The 17689-nt window shown below is 45.8% G+C and overlaps 1 protein-coding gene and 1 long non-coding RNA gene across 2 annotated transcripts in view; one reads left to right on the plus strand and one right to left on the minus strand.

Annotated features, from left to right (window-relative positions):
- IPMK (inositol polyphosphate multikinase) overlaps positions 1–10163 on the minus strand; it is a 44430-nt gene extending 34267 nt beyond the window's left edge. Inside the window, exons 1-2 of the mRNA XM_056352937.1 lie at positions 9781–10163; positions 5019–5104 (exon numbers count right to left, since the gene is read on the minus strand). Coding sequence (XP_056208912.1) covers positions 5019–5104; positions 9781–10012 — 318 coding nt within the window. The 5' untranslated portion in view covers positions 10013–10163. The remainder of the gene's footprint in view (positions 1–5018; positions 5105–9780) is intronic.
- LOC130155552 (uncharacterized) lies at positions 5115–17421 on the plus strand. The gene is made up of 3 exons (XR_008824109.1): positions 5115–9691; positions 10686–10747; positions 13015–17421. It is a non-coding gene; the product is annotated as an uncharacterized LOC130155552 (long non-coding RNA).
- Positions 17422–17689: the final 268 nt, after the last annotated feature.

The raw sequence follows: 17689 nt of genomic DNA on the forward strand, positions 1-17689 counted from the left end.
CCCCAAGCATCACGCTGTCACCATCGAAAAGCAGAAGGCCAATTCAAGTAAAAGTTTACAGGAACATTTATTGATCTGCTAATCATAAAATCCCAGTTTATTAACTACCGCGTTAGCAACCTTCAAAACTTCAGTATGCCACACTCAGAACACAGACACACAGTAAACAGAAGGTTACAGCCCCACCAAGCAAATGCCAGAAATCAGAAGTGAAAGAGCTGCCATTTCAAAACAGTTCAGCGACCTTCTCCTGTTCTGTTGAACCCAAGTAACACTCCACCTCTTAGTGCTAAACACACAGCTTGTAGGAAACTGCAGTCACGAAGGTAACCTCAACAACTGTAAATTCTCTTTTCCTCAGTTTTAAATACTTGCAGCCCAGGCTCTGTCCTTTTCTGCCTGCAAAAGCATCTGCCCCGTTTTAAGCCTGACATTCCAGCTTCCCCTCTTCAGGGCATCAACAGGACAGCAGTTTCTGCAACACTACATACTTGATGTGTCAATTTAAGAAAAACCTCGTGCTGAAGAGGATAGCTCTTAAATGGGAAGAGTTATGCTAGCACACAGTGCTCTTGGATACAGCCTGGCATGTCTGAGACAAGAGCTCTGTACCCAGCTATGCAAGGTTTTACCTCATACAGTAAGTGACTGCACTAACTTTGTCAAAGGATGTTTTTCCTTCTGTTCCCCACTCAGCTGCCAGAAGAGATCACCATAGGAGGGCTGATGGGCTTCTTCCCTCTCCCCAACACTGCTGAATTAAATCAGACTGTTTCAGTTTGTATAAATGCACCCTGGCATAAAGCAAGCTGAAGCCAAATACTAAAACACAGCAACTAGTAGCCTGCTTTAGTGGATTTCTTAGCATGCATGTGTAGGCAGCCTACCATAAACACATACTGCCTTTTAACAATTAATTTTCTTTAGTGGAAATGGGTCACTACTACATAATATATTACATTTCCAAACACTATTTTCCTGTTTCCACATCTCTGTGTGCCACTCCCTCCTGAAACTCCTTTAAAAAAAAAAAAAAAGCAGGCCTTTAGAGTGCCTCCACCTACAGGTTCTCACCAAGTATTTCCATTAGATGGAAACTGTTGCAGACTATAGAGTCCTGAAAAAACACAACCCTCCAATTTTTTTTTCATTCCCTTGTGCTCATACCTATCCAAAACAAAGTATCTTGTAGCTATTCAAGGTTAAAAAAACTCCAGATTTTTTACCCAGATAAGGCTACCAGAAGACCTGCTAGAACACTCCACGGTTATGCAGCCAATGTTTGTGAGAAGTTCATGCCCTCAGGTGCAGGAAGGGAGTTTGCACAAACTAAATTAAAATGTTATTATTTTCATTTAATAATTACTCATATTTACAGAACTCAGTAGGAAGCAGACATTACCATTGGAAAGTCACACTCCAATGACAAATTAAGCAACAGATAGTAAGTTACTAACAATTACTACAAACCGCTCATTGTTCCACTACATTTTATCATGGGAAGGCTTCACAATCACCTTGTCACATTCTGTGTTTCCCCTCCCTCACAACACAGAACCATGGCAAGCCACTTCCCCATCAGCAGAGAATGACACATATTGCTGTAGCAGAGATAAAAGTCTGGTTTACTTGGTGAAATAATCTCTTAAGAAAGGAGACCTGTATTTAGAGGGTGGGTTGGTTTTGTTGGTTTTTTTAAACTGCTAAACTGAAAATACACTATCAGGAACACAGGAAGGTAACCTAATGGCAGTCTGAGTAGGAATTAAATGAGAGATTTTTCCAGTTTTCCACCTTGACAGAGACCTGTGAAATTCTTCAACATCTTAACTTGCCACCATTTCTGAGCAGGTTTTAGATCACTATTAGTATTTTGCACTACAGTGTCTTGCTCAAGTTTCCATGCCAAAAAGAGAAGCCCATTTTGTTTGGGCTCTACCAGTCAGCACTCAGCTTCATGTTCAATAGAAAATAACCCATCAAAAACCATGGGAAGAAACTTCTGGTGATTCATGGACACAGACTATGGCCCTCTGTCATGTTCACCCATCCAGCTGAACGCAAATCTAGCAACTTCAGAAGAGAAGAATGTCTTGACCAGAATGAAGATGGTATCTGCCTGGTGTCAGGTTAAATATATCAGAGTTAGTCAAACTTGTCTCTTAAAGCCTCGTAATCTCCTATCATGACACACTCCCTGCAACCTCCAGCTCACAAGCACTCAGACTGCATGCTGAAATACCACTTCCTGGTCACTGATGGTTACTGGAAGACGCTTCTGCCTCAAATCTCTGATAGATGCTCTCCAGCCAACTTGTGCAGCTGAAACTGAGACACTCTCATCTTCTTGCTACTGAGGTTCTTAATTACTTCAGCTGAGGTGAGCTTTACCCCTAAGTAAAAAAAAAAAAACAAAACACTTTTTCTGGGCCAGGTACTGAGGTACTAATCTTAATTCAGGCCAGGGTAAGGTAGCATGCAAAGGAAGCAGTAATTGATCTATCACTACAGACAGAACAGATATAAGCACATATGGAAAAGCAGGTGCAGAAATTAAGTCACAATTAATCCACATATACTAATGGGCAACCATTATTACCATCTTACCAACGGACTTACTGTCTAGGCCTGACAAAGTGACAGCCTGGGATACAGTACTCTTGTTTCACCCGTTCTATTTCTGCACTGTTTCTCACCACCTCCTGTACTAGACCACCTGGTAAACAACCCCTTGTCTCAAGGACTGGTAAAGTTCTCCTTCCCCCATTCTCTGGAGGCTCACTAGCCCACTCCAAGGTGATAACGTCTCTTTGATTATAAGATGTGTTGAGCTCAGGCACCGAAACAGGGCAATCTTGCTGTTGTTCCCACTGCCCCCACAGTTTAATCACTAAAACTGATAGACTACGAACACAAGGAAGTTTTGCCATCTTTTAGGGAAATCAGATCAGTTCATCGTGTCCAAAAAGCACCAGCACAGGACAGGACAAAGTAAAGGACAAGAACGGCAAGAAAGGCTTTTCCCTCTTGGCAGCAACGAGCTATTCTATCAAGCTGTATGTGAACCTGTACCTTACAATGAACCTCACAATCCACAGTAATCCTCATCTTGTAACAATGACAGGCAGCGCTTGGGTGTCTATATCCCACATCACATGGTTCTGGCCTGACAGCAAACATGATAGTAGTTAATCACCGAGAAGCGATAAATCCCCAAGACCTTTCTCCTGTACTTTCACCTACATAACATACAGGCATTTGCTCTCCTTCCCTTCTCCCACAAAAAGCCATTCTAGTTCACGCACAACTAGTTCCGTATACACCCTTCCCTTTCTCCCATTATTTTTTGAGAATTGCCCAAGCCCTTTCACAAATAGCTTATAACCAAAAAAAACTTAGTGTCAGAAGCAACCTGGCAAGGCCCTGGCATGCATAATTGAACCTAACTTTGCAAGTTACCAGCATCGAGACCAACTTCTTCCACTGTGTCGTGGCACAGTAACAAGGGCGCTAACACAGACCTCTTCCTTGAAGATTTTGCCCAGGGTCTTGCTCACAGCTTGTCATGGCAGTGTAAGCAACAGGCAAAATGATAAAGCCTGTGTTGTGAACGGTTAACATCTAGGCAATGCTCAAGCTTACCCTCCTTATGCACTGCCTTTAGACAGTGATAGCACATTACTGTCCATCCCTCAGGATTTCACAGAAGAGTAAGTGGCCTGACACTCAAAAGAGTCTGTTCAAACTTCCTCCTTCTGCTGAAGAGTTACTGCTTAGGCTGGACTGCAACTTTCTTAACCTCATCTAAATGACAGTCACTGAGAAACCTCAGAGAAATATTTACATTTCCATTTAACTGGCTCCTGCTGAGCTCCTACTAACTCAAGAGCTGCTGTTTTGTCTAGCAGTCCCATCAGGAGAATTATCGAATAATTCTAGCATGCAAACACATTCTTCACCTAGAGCACACTGCTCAGCCGGTTTTAATGTGAGGCACTTCCACAAAATACTTAAGGTCTTCTGATATTTTTTTTTCCTAGAAGGATATTCAAGTTAACCACGAAAAAAACCCCAACCACCAAACACCGCAACAAAAAGAGGGTCTCAAGACTCCTCTCTCATCCTGCATACAGTTCTTCATACTGAATAAGCCATAGAAAGGGATGACACATCAAGCTGATACAGAAAGAACACGTGACAGACTATCACCGGCAGTTAGGTCGGTAAGAGAAAGCAGCTCTAAAACCAGTTTACCCTCATAGACAACAAGCAACAACTCTCCTGATTTATGTTATTAAATTTAATGATAAGCAAACTGAACATAAGCAATAGGAAAATTGCAACAAACTACAGTTAAAAACTGGAGAGATTCACTTTTTATTGACTAAAGCAGTGTCTTGCTTAAGAAAGAAAGTGTGCTGGCTTTGAAACCTTTGGGTGCGACAGAAGGAAGTTGCTGCCCTGGGTCAGTGATGAGTGTTGCCTATTACCTGATACAGAGTTGGTGTCCATCACCACTGCCACTCTACAATTGCTCTGAGACCCAGGAGCTGAGTTTTAATACAGTGAACAGTTTTAATACAGTCAACAGAGCCATATTTCTAGCAGTAAACCAGACTAGGTGGAAGACTAAGACATGCTAAGTTTAGATGGAACCCATTCTGAGACACTCGGCATCATGAGAAAGATGGGATCAAATATACCACCTTTTAATCATAGACGGAAATAATACAAGTCTTTTCAATAAAATCTTAGATGCTGTGAAAACCCTGCTGTCCCATGAGCAAACGAGCAAGCTTAAATCCTGCAAGTGAAGTAGCTTTGGCAGATGGACAGATATTCAAAGAAGAGGAAGTTCTAGAAAGCACACAGATACCACGACAAGGCTGTTGGTGACCTACCATTCAGATATTTCTGTTGCACTTTCCCAGCCACAACAATAAGGGTGTACTTCTACGGGAAGGCACACCCATTTCACCCACAGCAAGCCAGCTCCCTCCACCCTGCAGGACGCTCACCTTGTTGTAGAACTCCTGCTCCCTGGGACCACGAGGTGGTGGCTGCAGCTGCTTCAGGACAGTCCCATCTGGATGCTGCAGTATACCTGGAAAGGAAGCATATACATCAGGACGTAGTTCTAAGAACTACACACCCCCACCCCCACCAAATAGCAAATACACCATCAGGGACAACCTATTTGCAAAGTTGTACTGCTTTCAGTACATGCACAGTACAGTCGAAACTGGCAGCTCCTACACAAAACCCTTAGCAGAGGTTTGCTTGCATTCCTCTTTTTCCAGCCATCAGATGATTTCCTGGGTATAATTCTGCTCAAGGCCAACACAGTACTGGGATTTGACATTAAAAGTTCCACCCAAAAAAAACATTGATTCAACTATGGAAGATTACATAGACACTCCCTTCTTAAGTAACTGATAAGCTGGTTTTCCAACAATGCCAAGAAGTTAAAGGAGTCAGTACCAAGTTTAATGCCTTTCCTGCTAGCTGCACTAGTAATTTGTCCTGTCAATGTATTTCTGTACTAGTGGCATAGAAGGAGCACTTCTGTACTACGAGAAGCAGCACCCCTATAGCACTTCATGCTAATCAGATGCTACTATTTCTATTTCCCACAATTATAACACAGAATTTCACCTCAGCCAGGCAACCATCTTCAACACGCCTGCACCAGAAAGACCCCAAATACCGTCCCGAAACAGCCTTAATGACTCTTCAGCCAGCAACATTGCAGAGTAGCTGCATAAGAAATGTAACCAAGTATCTAAGGATACTCAAGAGATGGATATGGGCAAGAACAGAGAAAAGTAACTGCATCCCTGTGAAATGCACTCTAACTTTCAAGTTCATCAGTTGCAAGGGAAAAAGAAAAACCCACTTCTGGAAAAGAAATTTTCTCCTAGGATTTATTCATAGCTTTCCAGATAGCAATTTATTTTGCTTAAAAGGGAAGTAAAAATGTCAACTGTATCCAAAATATTCAAAATAGGTTCCATCTTCAGCTTACCACTTGAGGAAACACAGTGAAACGAGCCAGGAGCTTTGTGTCCCAAAAAGAGTTTAGAGTTCTAACAACAATTGTGTTTTCACTTTTCAGAAAGCATTATCTTAGAATGGGCTCTGTTGTGAAGTCCTGGAAACTAAACAAAATCTTTAGAGCTTAAGACACTTATTTTAAAACAACCACCAGACTTAGAAAAGTCTTTTCATTAGTTGGCTGTGCCAATGAACAATGAGTGGTTTTAAAAATTTGCATAAACCAGTTTCTCAAGTCATGTTGCTTGCTGAAAGTTGGATTTTGTACACTTTCCAGAACTAGAAATATATGCCACACAACAACATGCAGACTACCACAACATCTTCAAGACAATAACTTCTTTCCCCACCCTCTGTACCCTTTTTGACATGTGCTGGAAGCCACTCAGCAAACTGCATGAAGTATTTGAACGGCATGTGTTTTTAATGCAAATTGCTAACAATCACAACATTAAAAAAAGGTTTTATAACACATACTCCTCAAAATCTGCATGTTGGCTTTGATAAGACAAGTAGACAATCCACAAGGTAGAAAGATCAAGCAAATACTCCTTTAGGTAGAACCCATACACTATTTGGTTGATTCATACTACTTGAAAAGAGTTTAATATAACCTGACACTGTCTGAAGTTCCCTTATCCTCTGGATTTTTTGACCGACTAGAGCACCTACTCTGTAACTGTGACTGAGGCAGGACTGAAAACCAAAGACACGTGTTTCAACATTCATCACAAAGATGAAAATGCCGTAACCTTCCCACTGATCTACAACAACCACCATAGGATACCATCACCTGTAGATCATACTAACATATGGATGTTGGTTCATGGCTTTGTTTTAGGGTTCCTGGGGTTTTTCAGCACAGATCAGGAGTAGTATCGGTTTAATATATGAATAATTTATTCTTTATTTCAGCAATTTAACACTTCTAAAGAAGCAGCAGAACTATACCAAAATTAAAACTCTGAAATATTTCACAAACATTTCTCTGTGCCTCTGTACAGAAAGCTTGCTAGCATTCTGGAACTCAAATCTACTGCAAAAATAATGAATACAGACTACACGCTCTTCTAAACAAAAAAGAAAAAAAATCACATCCAATCCACATGCTTCACTGAAATATAGACAAACCTTTTCTGCACAAATACACTGAGTATTTACTTTAGAAAAGATCCTCTGTCCTCTCAGGGTATCTAATAAGGACTGACCAGTATCTATGTGCCACCTTCACTTTTGCATTGTGAAACCAGCAGCCAGAGTTTGAAGTTTTGTGATTTGCATGGCTACAAAAGTCCCAAGGAAAGAGAATGGCTCCTTTAGTACAGAATCCCACTAATGACTTGGGGACCTCCAGCACTTCGTGGGTGTAAGCACCAAACCACAGGCAGGTGCAGAAGTCTCTGTTGGGTGGAGATTGCCATCAGGAAGGAGGGAACAAAGCCTATGGCAAAGAAAGTTTAAGGTATATTTTAAGAAAAAAAAAAAAGTTTAAAAATGCTTTGGATACCTTCAAATCCTCTGTATGTCTCTATGAGGGGACAGAAGGGAAGTGGAATGCAGAGGACAGAAGTGACATGCAGGAAGAAGCTGGGCAGAACAAGGAAGGCTCTGAGCTTGAATCAGTGAACAGCTCAGATACTGGCACCAGGCAGGTACAACCTTCAAGCCGTATGCAAAGCAACAGAGGTATCCTGACAAAAAGGCGCACTGGTTTTATAGCTTTAGGCTTTAAAACGATAAAGGTTCAATAGGATAGAAACGGGCAGAATGGGAGACAGCGGGAAGGCTGACTACTGACAGTAAAGGCAGAAAACGCAGTGGAGAGGGCAGAAGACACACCGGTCTCCTCTAACATGCTTTAAGTTCTCACAGATTCTGACACAGAGATTGCCTGGGACATTCCTTACTGGTGCTATTAGCAACTACATATACTCAAGCATCTGGCCACTACTTTCACAACAAAGACACCATGGGGAGCAGCATCGCAAAATTATACATGACCCTGTATCTTTAGCATCTCAACTGCCAGCACTCCTACATACAACATCTATAAAGAAATAAAATGAGAAGATTCAGTTACAAGAAAAAGAGACCTGTGAAGGCCAGAGCAGCATTGGTCTTCACTTAAATCTAAAAGTCTGTTTCTAAGACAAGATCATCAAACATGGTAGTACCTTTGCAAGAAAATTTGTCTTGCTCATTAGATGTAGCAGAGCTAGCTTTATCTAACCCATTTGAGCTGCACACACAATACAGATAGTGTATCACCCATGTTGTCTCAATCTAACTGCAATAAAATTGACATGCCAAAGGTGAGGCTCTCCCTGAAGTGAGCCTTTTTTGCCTGATCCCACGCCATGTTATGATGTGGGAACAACAACAAAGATGTACATCTCCAAGGATCCAACACCCCTCCCTCAACATTTTATTGCACCAGTTGCAACAGAGGCAAGGCACAAGAATGACTTTGCTGTGGAGATTATCAGTAGCAATACACACCATGGATGTAAGCTGGAGATAAGACCAACTCCCAGTGCCATTAGTTCTGTAATTCCACGCCCTGACAGCTGAAGACGTTGTGAAGTTCAGCCCTTGGCCTATCTGGCAGAGGCATTCCTACTAACGGGGCTCAAAGGTAATATAACAGCAGGTACTGGTTATAGCTACTCCCAAAGGGCACACCGAGAGCTGAATGGACATATACTTTGCATTTGACTCAGAGGCCGCGGTGATACCAAATGTGACATCCTGGAAGGGCGAGAGATGCCACCTGGCAACATCAACTTGGCCGCTCACTCTGGCACTGAGCACTGCCTGTATTAAAATGCGCCTTCATCGGAAGGGCCAACACCTTGCTCCTCAACCTAGAATTAAAACAGACATTTAAAACTACCGGTGGCATGCTTTAGTAACACTGTATCTTCATGATATTTGTATTATGAGACTGCTTACTAGCCACTGGTTCAGAATTACTCTTACCATCAAATAAACAAGCAACTAAGAAGTTACCCCTGGTTGGTAAACCTCTTGCTAGTACTTTGCCGAAGCTTCCAGTGGCGATAGAGGTTGGGGGTTCCCGTGAGGTAAAGCCCGGTTCCAGCGTTCGTTCTGAGGATACCAGTGCACCATCCTAAATTCCCACTTTTTTAAAGGGTACCTGCGGGAACGAAGCCGGACTACAGAGGCCCTTTGGCTTAAAGGTTAACACGCACCTGATGGGCCGTTACCATTTACGCAAAACCACCAGAAGAGATACCCAGCAGCGGCGACACCGCTCCGTCCACAACCCGCCCACACCGGCCGAGCCCCGCCAGCGCCGGCCACGGAGCCGGGCCCCGCAGCGCCGAGGTGCGCACCTGACTGCGCACCGACACCCCCCGGCCGGCGAGGCCGCGCCCGGGGCCGAACGGGCACCCGCCGCGCAGCCCGGCAGAACCCGGCGCTGGCGAGAGCGGCGCCCCCGGGGCTGCAAGCCCTGCCCGCCGCGCCTGAGGGGCCCTGCGCGTCGCCCCGCCGCCCGGGAGCGGCGCCCGCCTGTCACCCCCGCCCCCCGCAGAGCTGCCGGCCGCCGCCAGCGGGACGTGAGGAGAATTGAAGCGAAAGCCGCCCCGCCGCCACCGGGTTGGGAAGAATTAAGGTAAACGGGAGGGCGGGGAAGCCCCTCACGGGCGGCTCGGGCCGCCGCCGCCGCCGCCGCCCCCCTCCCCGCGCCCCGCCGCCGCTCACCGCCTTTATCCTTGCCGTACATGTGCCCGGCCACCTGGTGCGACAGCGGCACGCAGCCGTTCAGCCCCCGCCGCCGGCCCCCCGCCGCCGCCGCGGGGCCCGCGGAGGCGCCGAGCGCCGGCTGGGCCGCGGCCTCCTCTGCCTCGCCGCGCCCGCCGCCCGCGCAGCGCCCGCACCCGCCCTCGGGGCGCCCCGCCGCGGGCGGCGCCGGCCGCGGGGGCTCCGTGGCCATTTCCCGGGGGTGCGCGGGGGGCGGCGGGAGGAGAGGGGCGGCCGCGCGGCGGCGGCGGCGGGCGGGCCTCAGCGGGCGCTGCGTGCCGGGACGCGGGCGGCGAGGACCCGCGGCTCCATCACCCCGCGCCGCGCCGCTCCGCGCCGCCCACCCCGCCGCTGAGGCAGCGACTGGCCGCGGCGCCGCCCCGCCCCGGACGTGGCTCCGCCTCCGCCGCCCGGCCCGGCCGGGCCCGGCCCGCGGTGGGGCGGGGGGGCCCGGCCGCCGCTGAGGGGGCGGTGGCGGCGGCGGCGGCGGCGGCGGCGCGGGGGTAGGCCGCGCCCGGGCCCTGGCGCCTCGGCGAGGCCGGCGCGGGCAGCGCCTGCGTTCGTCGGCCGGCTGCGGCGGCAGCGGGGCCTAGCGCCCGCTAAACCGACCCCGGCCGTGCGAGGGAGCGGTGACACCCCCCGTGGGCACCCCCACCGCCGACCCGGTCCGCCGCCAGCCAGCGGGGCAGCGTGCGCCCCTCGGCTGTGCCGGGAGAGCTGCCGCCGGGCGCGGCCAGAGCCGGGTGGTGGCGGGCGGGGGCCGTGCCCCCTCCGCTGGGTCTCGGCGGCCAGAAATGCGCCCGAGCTCCTCTCCAGCTGTCCCGGTTCGCCGCCATCCCGCGGTTTGTGTGTGTTCTCTCCGGCAGATCAGAGGGAGCACAAGCCAGAGCAGACCGAGCATGGGGACGGTGTCGGACCCTTACAGTGGGTACGGACCTTTAAAGCCCCTTAAAACAGCGCCTTAGCAAAGGCTTTCTAGGCGCGGGTGTTGTATGGGAGGTGGGCGCACCTGGCCTGACACCAGATCAGAACTGGACAAGGGATTAATCTCTAATACGAATTTTAACTCCCCGTGGGTGGAGGAAGGTATGCACAAGGCCCTGCATTCACTCACAGGACCCCAAAGCCTGGCTAGGAGGCTTCATTAACATTTCTTTTCTCTGGGGCAGGTATCAGCTCTATTTGTCAGCCTGTAATTACTGGCTTCTCTTTTTGCTGTTTCTTTCCTTTATAGAACTAGGTGGACTCAGTGAATATTAGATCTGCACTTTTGCCATGGTATCTGCTAGTGTCAAGTCATGTTTAACATTAGTAGGATGCAGAATGGGAAAATGAGGCTGGAGGTAGGAAAATGAATTTTAGCAGATATATGACATTCCCTCAGGTTTTATAAAACTGGGCTGACGTGTATCAAGAATCAGCGCTGACATTAAAGGAACAACAATGCAGTGAGCTCAGCTATTACTTGCAGCCTCTTCCCCGTCCCATAGTAGGGAGATGTGGCAGGTGGTTGGGAGAACTGGATGGGATCTGGGGGATTTACTGGTGAAAGTAATGTATCAAGGGAACAGGAATGTCACAGGGAAAATTAGGGTATTGAGGAGTGAGAGGAAGGAGCATAGCATATAAATTATCAAAGTAAGTTTCATTAGTTCATTGTTCATGGAACACTTTGTTTCACTCTCTTAATTGGGTAACATGGGGAAGACAGTAGTAACAACTCAGAAAGATCCCTTCTGAAGTAACAAGGCTGGTCAGAAAACTTAACGTTTCTCCTTCACAAATATCCCCTTCTCAACAGTCGTTACTGTCCAGCCCTAAAGATTAGGAGTCAGACGGCTGCAAGCATAAACTCCTCTCTTCAGTTCCCCCCGTGGTGAATTTTCCCAGGGGGGTGCTGACACAGGAGAGAAATCCCACAGATTGGTCAAGCCTTGCACACAAAAAAATTACTGAGCAGTATAGTGAAAAAAAAAGCACAAGTGGTACGTGTCTGGCAGAGAGAAGGTTCCTGGTCTCAGCAGCAGCAGCTGCTGCAAGGTTCGGATGCCAGCCTGAACCTTGCGGAAAGATATTCCCCCCTCCAGAGATGTGAGACGCTTCGGCTGATCTGGGTCTAAACACAGAGAGAAGAACGTAGATGGCATTTCAGACCTGCATGAGTGCCTGTATAACACTGCAATCTACCTGAACTCGAAATCTTGGTGGAAAAAAGAAGGGAATTAAAAGGCAAAAAATTGGAATTTAAAGACTCTTCAAGTACCTAGTCCTGAACGGCATCTAGATATCCTTAGAGCTAACAGAAGTGGGCCTGGAAGGATTTAAAAGAAATAATGAAAGCATGAGTAATTGGAATAAGTAAAGACTGCCTACTTCCTTTTCCCTGATACTGCTTTAGTCAGATTTATGCACATAGAAATCAACCGACATGCAACTATCCTCTGCTCATTCATTCCACCCTCACACTTCAGCACAGGGAGTTCACTAATCTTATCCGGGAACTTCCCCTAAAACAAAACGAGCTAAACCGAGAGAATACCAGAAATTACAAATAATTAATATTGCCACAGAGTGTGATACTGTAAGAGTTTGTGCTGAAAGCTGAACCTACCAGCAAGATTCCCAAAGAAACTTCTTATCTCCAGGCTGTGCAATTGCACTGGAAGAGAAAGCGAAAGTGGCTGCTAACAGCTGCTGAAGGGGCAGGTGGTTGGGACACCTCACCCCCACCAACCCAAACAAAATTAATTTGGCAAAATTATGCTTAGTTCTGGATTACTCTTTCTCTCTGTTGCTGGAAATCAGTCTTACCTCTCTCGCTCTGATGAAAATGCAAAGACTGACAATGCCTACAAAATGTTACGCACGCATTTGTTTTGCACAAACTGCTTTGTGCTGCAAGAGGATGTCTCGCCAGCAGATTGCAGAGCTCCCCTGAACTGAGTGAGGATTACAAAATGAATCACTTTACGCTGAGATAAAGCCCTTTTTCAAACACAACAGCTAGTTAATAACTTAACTGCAAGACACATGGCAGTTTAGTACAGGAAAAAAGCTCCTACTTCAGTGGAAGTACAGGGGGACGTTAGGTAAACAGATTAGTGGGGCTGGGTCTTGGCCAAAATATCGGTACTGTAGAGGTATGCTGACCACAAGCACTGCTGGATTTTCACTGTCCCTTTGCGTGGTTCACAGCCACTTCTTCCCCATCTCGCCAAAACCAGTTCCTCTGCTGGAGCCGTGTTATCTGCATGAGGTCTGTGTGAGAGACGTGGATCCTGCTGCCTGCGCAGCCACTTCCTGCAGCAGGCAGCTGCGCTTGTGTAGCTTCTGCTGGCCAGACAGATTGCAACAGAGTTGACCTGGGCCATACCTGTGGTCCTGATCAGAAATGTTGATCAGCAAAAGCAATAATTTGCTGGGTGGGTGAGAACATCTGCGGTGGTGCTTCTGCAGGCAGGAGGGCCTGTCCTGCTCATTTGGCATTACAGCAGGTGTTGCAGTTCTTTTTCCTTGCCATTTCACAGCAGAAGTGTTGCTGTATCGTGTCCTCTAAAAATAGCTCAGGGCTTTTAATCTTTCGTTAAGTTCACAGAAGTTCTGTGCTGTCTTTTTTGTTCTTGTTAAGTAAAGGAAAATCTAAACTACTCTTGTGTGTTGTTGTAGCTGTAAGACTCAACAGTGCTATCCTGCTTTCTTTTCTAGCTGCTGCCTTGTCATGTAGGCATCAGGTCCCACAATGATTAATATTTTATTTGGCTTTGACTGATGCAAAGTCTTTGACACTACTCTCCTCCCTGGCAACCAGGGTACATCTGGGGTTTTCCAGGATGAAAACAAAGGGATGGTGTCAAAAGCCAACATACACTCTCTGGAGATAATACAGTACATTTCAAAAATGACTGTGAGGTTAATTCATGGCAGTTGTGTATTTTCTGGATCACCTTTTCTATAAACAGAACCGCAGCTGTAAATTTGGGGAGGTCTGTTTTGTATTAGAAAGCTAATTTCATTTCAATAGTTCCTTTCTTCCTCAGCGTCCTTCAATTTTATTTTTTTATTGGTGATCATTAAAGAAACTAATCACAGAATTTGGAGGAAAGGTTCATTTTTGGGCTGAGAGAGGAGGTTGAGGGGTGGGAAGCAAATAGAAGGACTTTGGTGGTGGAGAGGAGCCAGCAGTGGGTGTTTGCCGAGACTGGTTTTATTCAACATCTTCATTCACGACCTGTAGATGGGAGTGTGCACAAAGTCTCCAGGTCCGTGAATATTCCTGACCTCCTTAGGGCAGTCAAATGCCACGCTGACGGCAAATAAGTCCTGCAGGCTCTGACAAAACCGAATAAAAGAGACAATGTTGTCATAGGAGCTTCAATGTGGAGAACCGTAAGGTATCACATGTAGAAGGAAATAACCCAAACCAAAGGTCTTTGATACTGATCCTGGAACTGGTGTCACGGCTCAGGAAAGAGATCCTGAAGTCATTGTTGACCGTTGTCTGAGATCATCAGCTCGATGCATGTCTGCAGCCAAAAAAAGCCAACAAAATGTTGGGCAACATCAGGAAGCGCATTGAGAGAAAGTCAGAAGGCATAATTTTGCTGCTATGTGTAGCCTCAGCGTGCCATGTATTGAGTCCGGCTTCCATGCCTGGTCTCTCACAGAGAATAGGAACATACCATTAATTAAGCGGTGCAGAAGATGGAACTAAACTGATGATTTGTGGAGAGTCTGAACAAATGAAACATATTTTCGCTGCCTCCAACCCTAGCAAATGGCAGTGAGAGGTGTATGCGTTGACATCCTTGATCAAGAAGTTGTGCATCTTTCTGAAATAGAGGCATTAGATCAAAGTCTTTAGTACCTTCTCCTGATCTCATGGCTTACAGGTAGATAAAGATTACTCCCTTTGTCTTTCTAAACAAATATTTTCCAAGTATGGTATCGTATCTCTATCAGGGGGTTGCTCAGGGTTTACAAATGCATGATGGCATTTTACCAGTCACATCCTAATACTTTAGGTTAACCCCCATACTTGATTTAAGATGACTAATATGCCAAGAGGCTTATTTAAAATGCCTCTTTGTCTTTCCCTAGAGGCTACTTACATTGCCTCCACCTGCAGTAAAATTAAACACCTATTTATTGACTAAACCCACGGCCAACTGGCATTAAAAAAAGTCTCTTCTATTAAACGATATTCTACTGCCAAGATATATCTGCAAAACAACAGATTTTCAACCCTTAAGAAGTAATTTAACCTTCACACATTGGAGCCAAGAATGAGATTGAAAGAGCAGGATCACACTGTTTGAAAAGAGCAACAAATTTAATAATTACTGAAGTGAAAGTCTGTTCTGGCCGTTGTTTTGGTACCCAAGACTCCAGCAAGAGCCCTGGTGGTGAACAGACAGTGCATCTTGACCACATCTTAACCACGTATGGTGATATTTGCCAGCTGTAGAAAAATATTGGAGAAAAGTTACAGTGTCAGTAACCTTATCATTCATTTTTCTTTCTTTCTGTTGCCAGCTGACTTAACTGAATGGCACAAACATTCCAGCTACTGAGCAGATCCTTGCAGATCCTTGCAAAAATCCTGAATTTTGAATGCTTCACACATTAACGCTATAATTTCTGGCATGCTCAGGAAGCTCCTCTTTTATTCTACGGACTTCTCCCAGAGAGCAGAAGGCTTTTTTTTTTTTTTTTTTTGTATAAATGTGCCATGCATTCAAAAACACCAAAAGAAAACTGCAGTCTGCATAACAAAAAGGGTGCAGAGCAGAGTGGATTAAGGGCAGTGCAATGTCAAATTGGAGAGGAGGGATGGTTCAGTCTTCAGCTAGGAAAAAAACAACAAGAGAAATGATCTCTCTGTGCTTACATGAGGTGTATGCAACTGCTGTGTATCAAGGACAACAGAAGTTACTTGAGAACCCAAATAAATACTTTCTTACCAGTCCGAACTGCACATGAGAAAGTTGGACTGAGATCTGCTTCACTACAGTTACATAAGCCCACTGTGATTTTACTGCCTTCAGGGAGTATACTGGTAAATCCTCCTTCTATATATTATAACGGCACATCTAATTAAACAGTTTACAAAGGTGGGCATGGAGGAACACCGGACTGCTAACAGGGGACCCACAGCATGAGCGTGCCTTACTTTCTGACCAGTACTGTGGGATTTCACGAACAGTTAGGAAGAAAAAACACAGTAACAGGTGACTGCTTGAGGCACATAACCCCTTTGGCTCCAAGGAGTTTGGACTAATAGGACTGCTTAGTCCCAGAGCTAATGAACAGCCACTTTGTAGACCTTGTGCTTAGCTCTATTAAGAGGTATAATGAAAAGCAACACGTCAGTTTCTGCAATTTGGTTTATTCCTTTTTGCTACCACCTGGAACAATGTTTCATGGTGTTTTCTAGCTTCTCCCACCTGCCATTTCATTTCTTCTTTTTCACCTTCTTGTTTCTCTCCACACATTTGATTTATTTATTTTTATGTTATTTAGTTTTTATTCAGTTCCTCTCTGCATTAGCCTCAGGATTAGGCAGCCTGGAAATCATCATGCCAGAGAAATGCTCTACGCTCTGCAGTCAGTGCAGCTGCACCACTGCTATAGTAGAAAACAAGCAGCAGATAGCTTCAAGTAGCAGCCTCTAGTACCCATCCTAAATTAACGATGGCTCTAGGAAAATGATTGTCTCCTGCCAGTGCAGAAAAGCCACTCATCAGTGTGGGAAAACCAGGGCAGCACAAGCCTGGGTGCAGAAAGCAACTGGGGGAATGGGTATCCAACACTGCTGGGCTTAATGTGTACCCGTGACAATGGAAAAAGCGTTTGGTCTGACCAGGCTGAAATACAGCACTGATGAACTCAGCCTGCTGGCAGCAGTGTTGGGGCATCCCCTCCCTGCCCACACGCTATAGGGAGATGGTGCTCTTCTGCCTAATCCAGCCAGGGCTCGGCATGGGTTTGGTCAGCCTTGAAGCTTCAGGAGTTGAAACAAACAACAAATTTAGCAAGACTTCCTTCCATGTTTGGAACGGCTAAAGAGAAGCCAGCTGACAAGGTTTCTTTGCAACACCAACATTTAGTTTCATGCCTACGTTCTTATCCTTCCTATTATACAATGTTCTTCCGTTATTGGAACGACTGTGATACAGCAGTGACTCACATTTCTATGTCTTTATCTAGCTGTATTACACTGAAAGGAAAATGCCGCTCCAACTGCTGTGCAACTGTGCAAATCTGTGCACCAGAACAAGGTCCAAACTGCAACAATACGGTGACAATTTTAGTAGGGCTTGTGGTCAGCTGTGCAGCTGGCTGTTGGGGAAAGAGCAATACCACTCCTAGATTTAAAGCGCATAAGCCTCTGTGCACAAACAGCTTAGTCCCAAATACATTTATGCAGCACTTCCAGATGCCTGGGCTCAGGCAGACAGCAATGCTGCTGAAAAAAACCCAGATACATAAGTATATGCATATTAAAAAAAACCCTTAAAATCAGCGTTGCCCAGATCACGGAGTATCCATTGCACAGTGTCTGTTTCCTCCTAGTGGAGCAGCATGTGACTGCAGTGCTGAAATTATGTCGCGAGATTAACGATGCTTGAATTAACTGTGGAGAAAATACCTGTAATTTACAGCCATCTCCTCTTCAAGAATGCTGATTCTAAAAGCCCTTGAGTATTTGACATTGAGACTATTTTGATGAGTCACACTCAATTACTGCAGAATCAGTACTTCAGTTTATTCACCTTCCTAATGAACACTTACATGTTGAAAAATAACAATGCAGAACAGCAATACAGTTTTACCCTAGGACAGGAATCCTTCACTACTTTAATATCAAGAA

This window comes from Falco biarmicus, chromosome 9 (genome assembly GCF_023638135.1).
Source record: "Falco biarmicus isolate bFalBia1 chromosome 9, bFalBia1.pri, whole genome shotgun sequence".
Taxonomy (NCBI): Eukaryota; Metazoa; Chordata; class Aves; order Falconiformes; family Falconidae; genus Falco; species Falco biarmicus.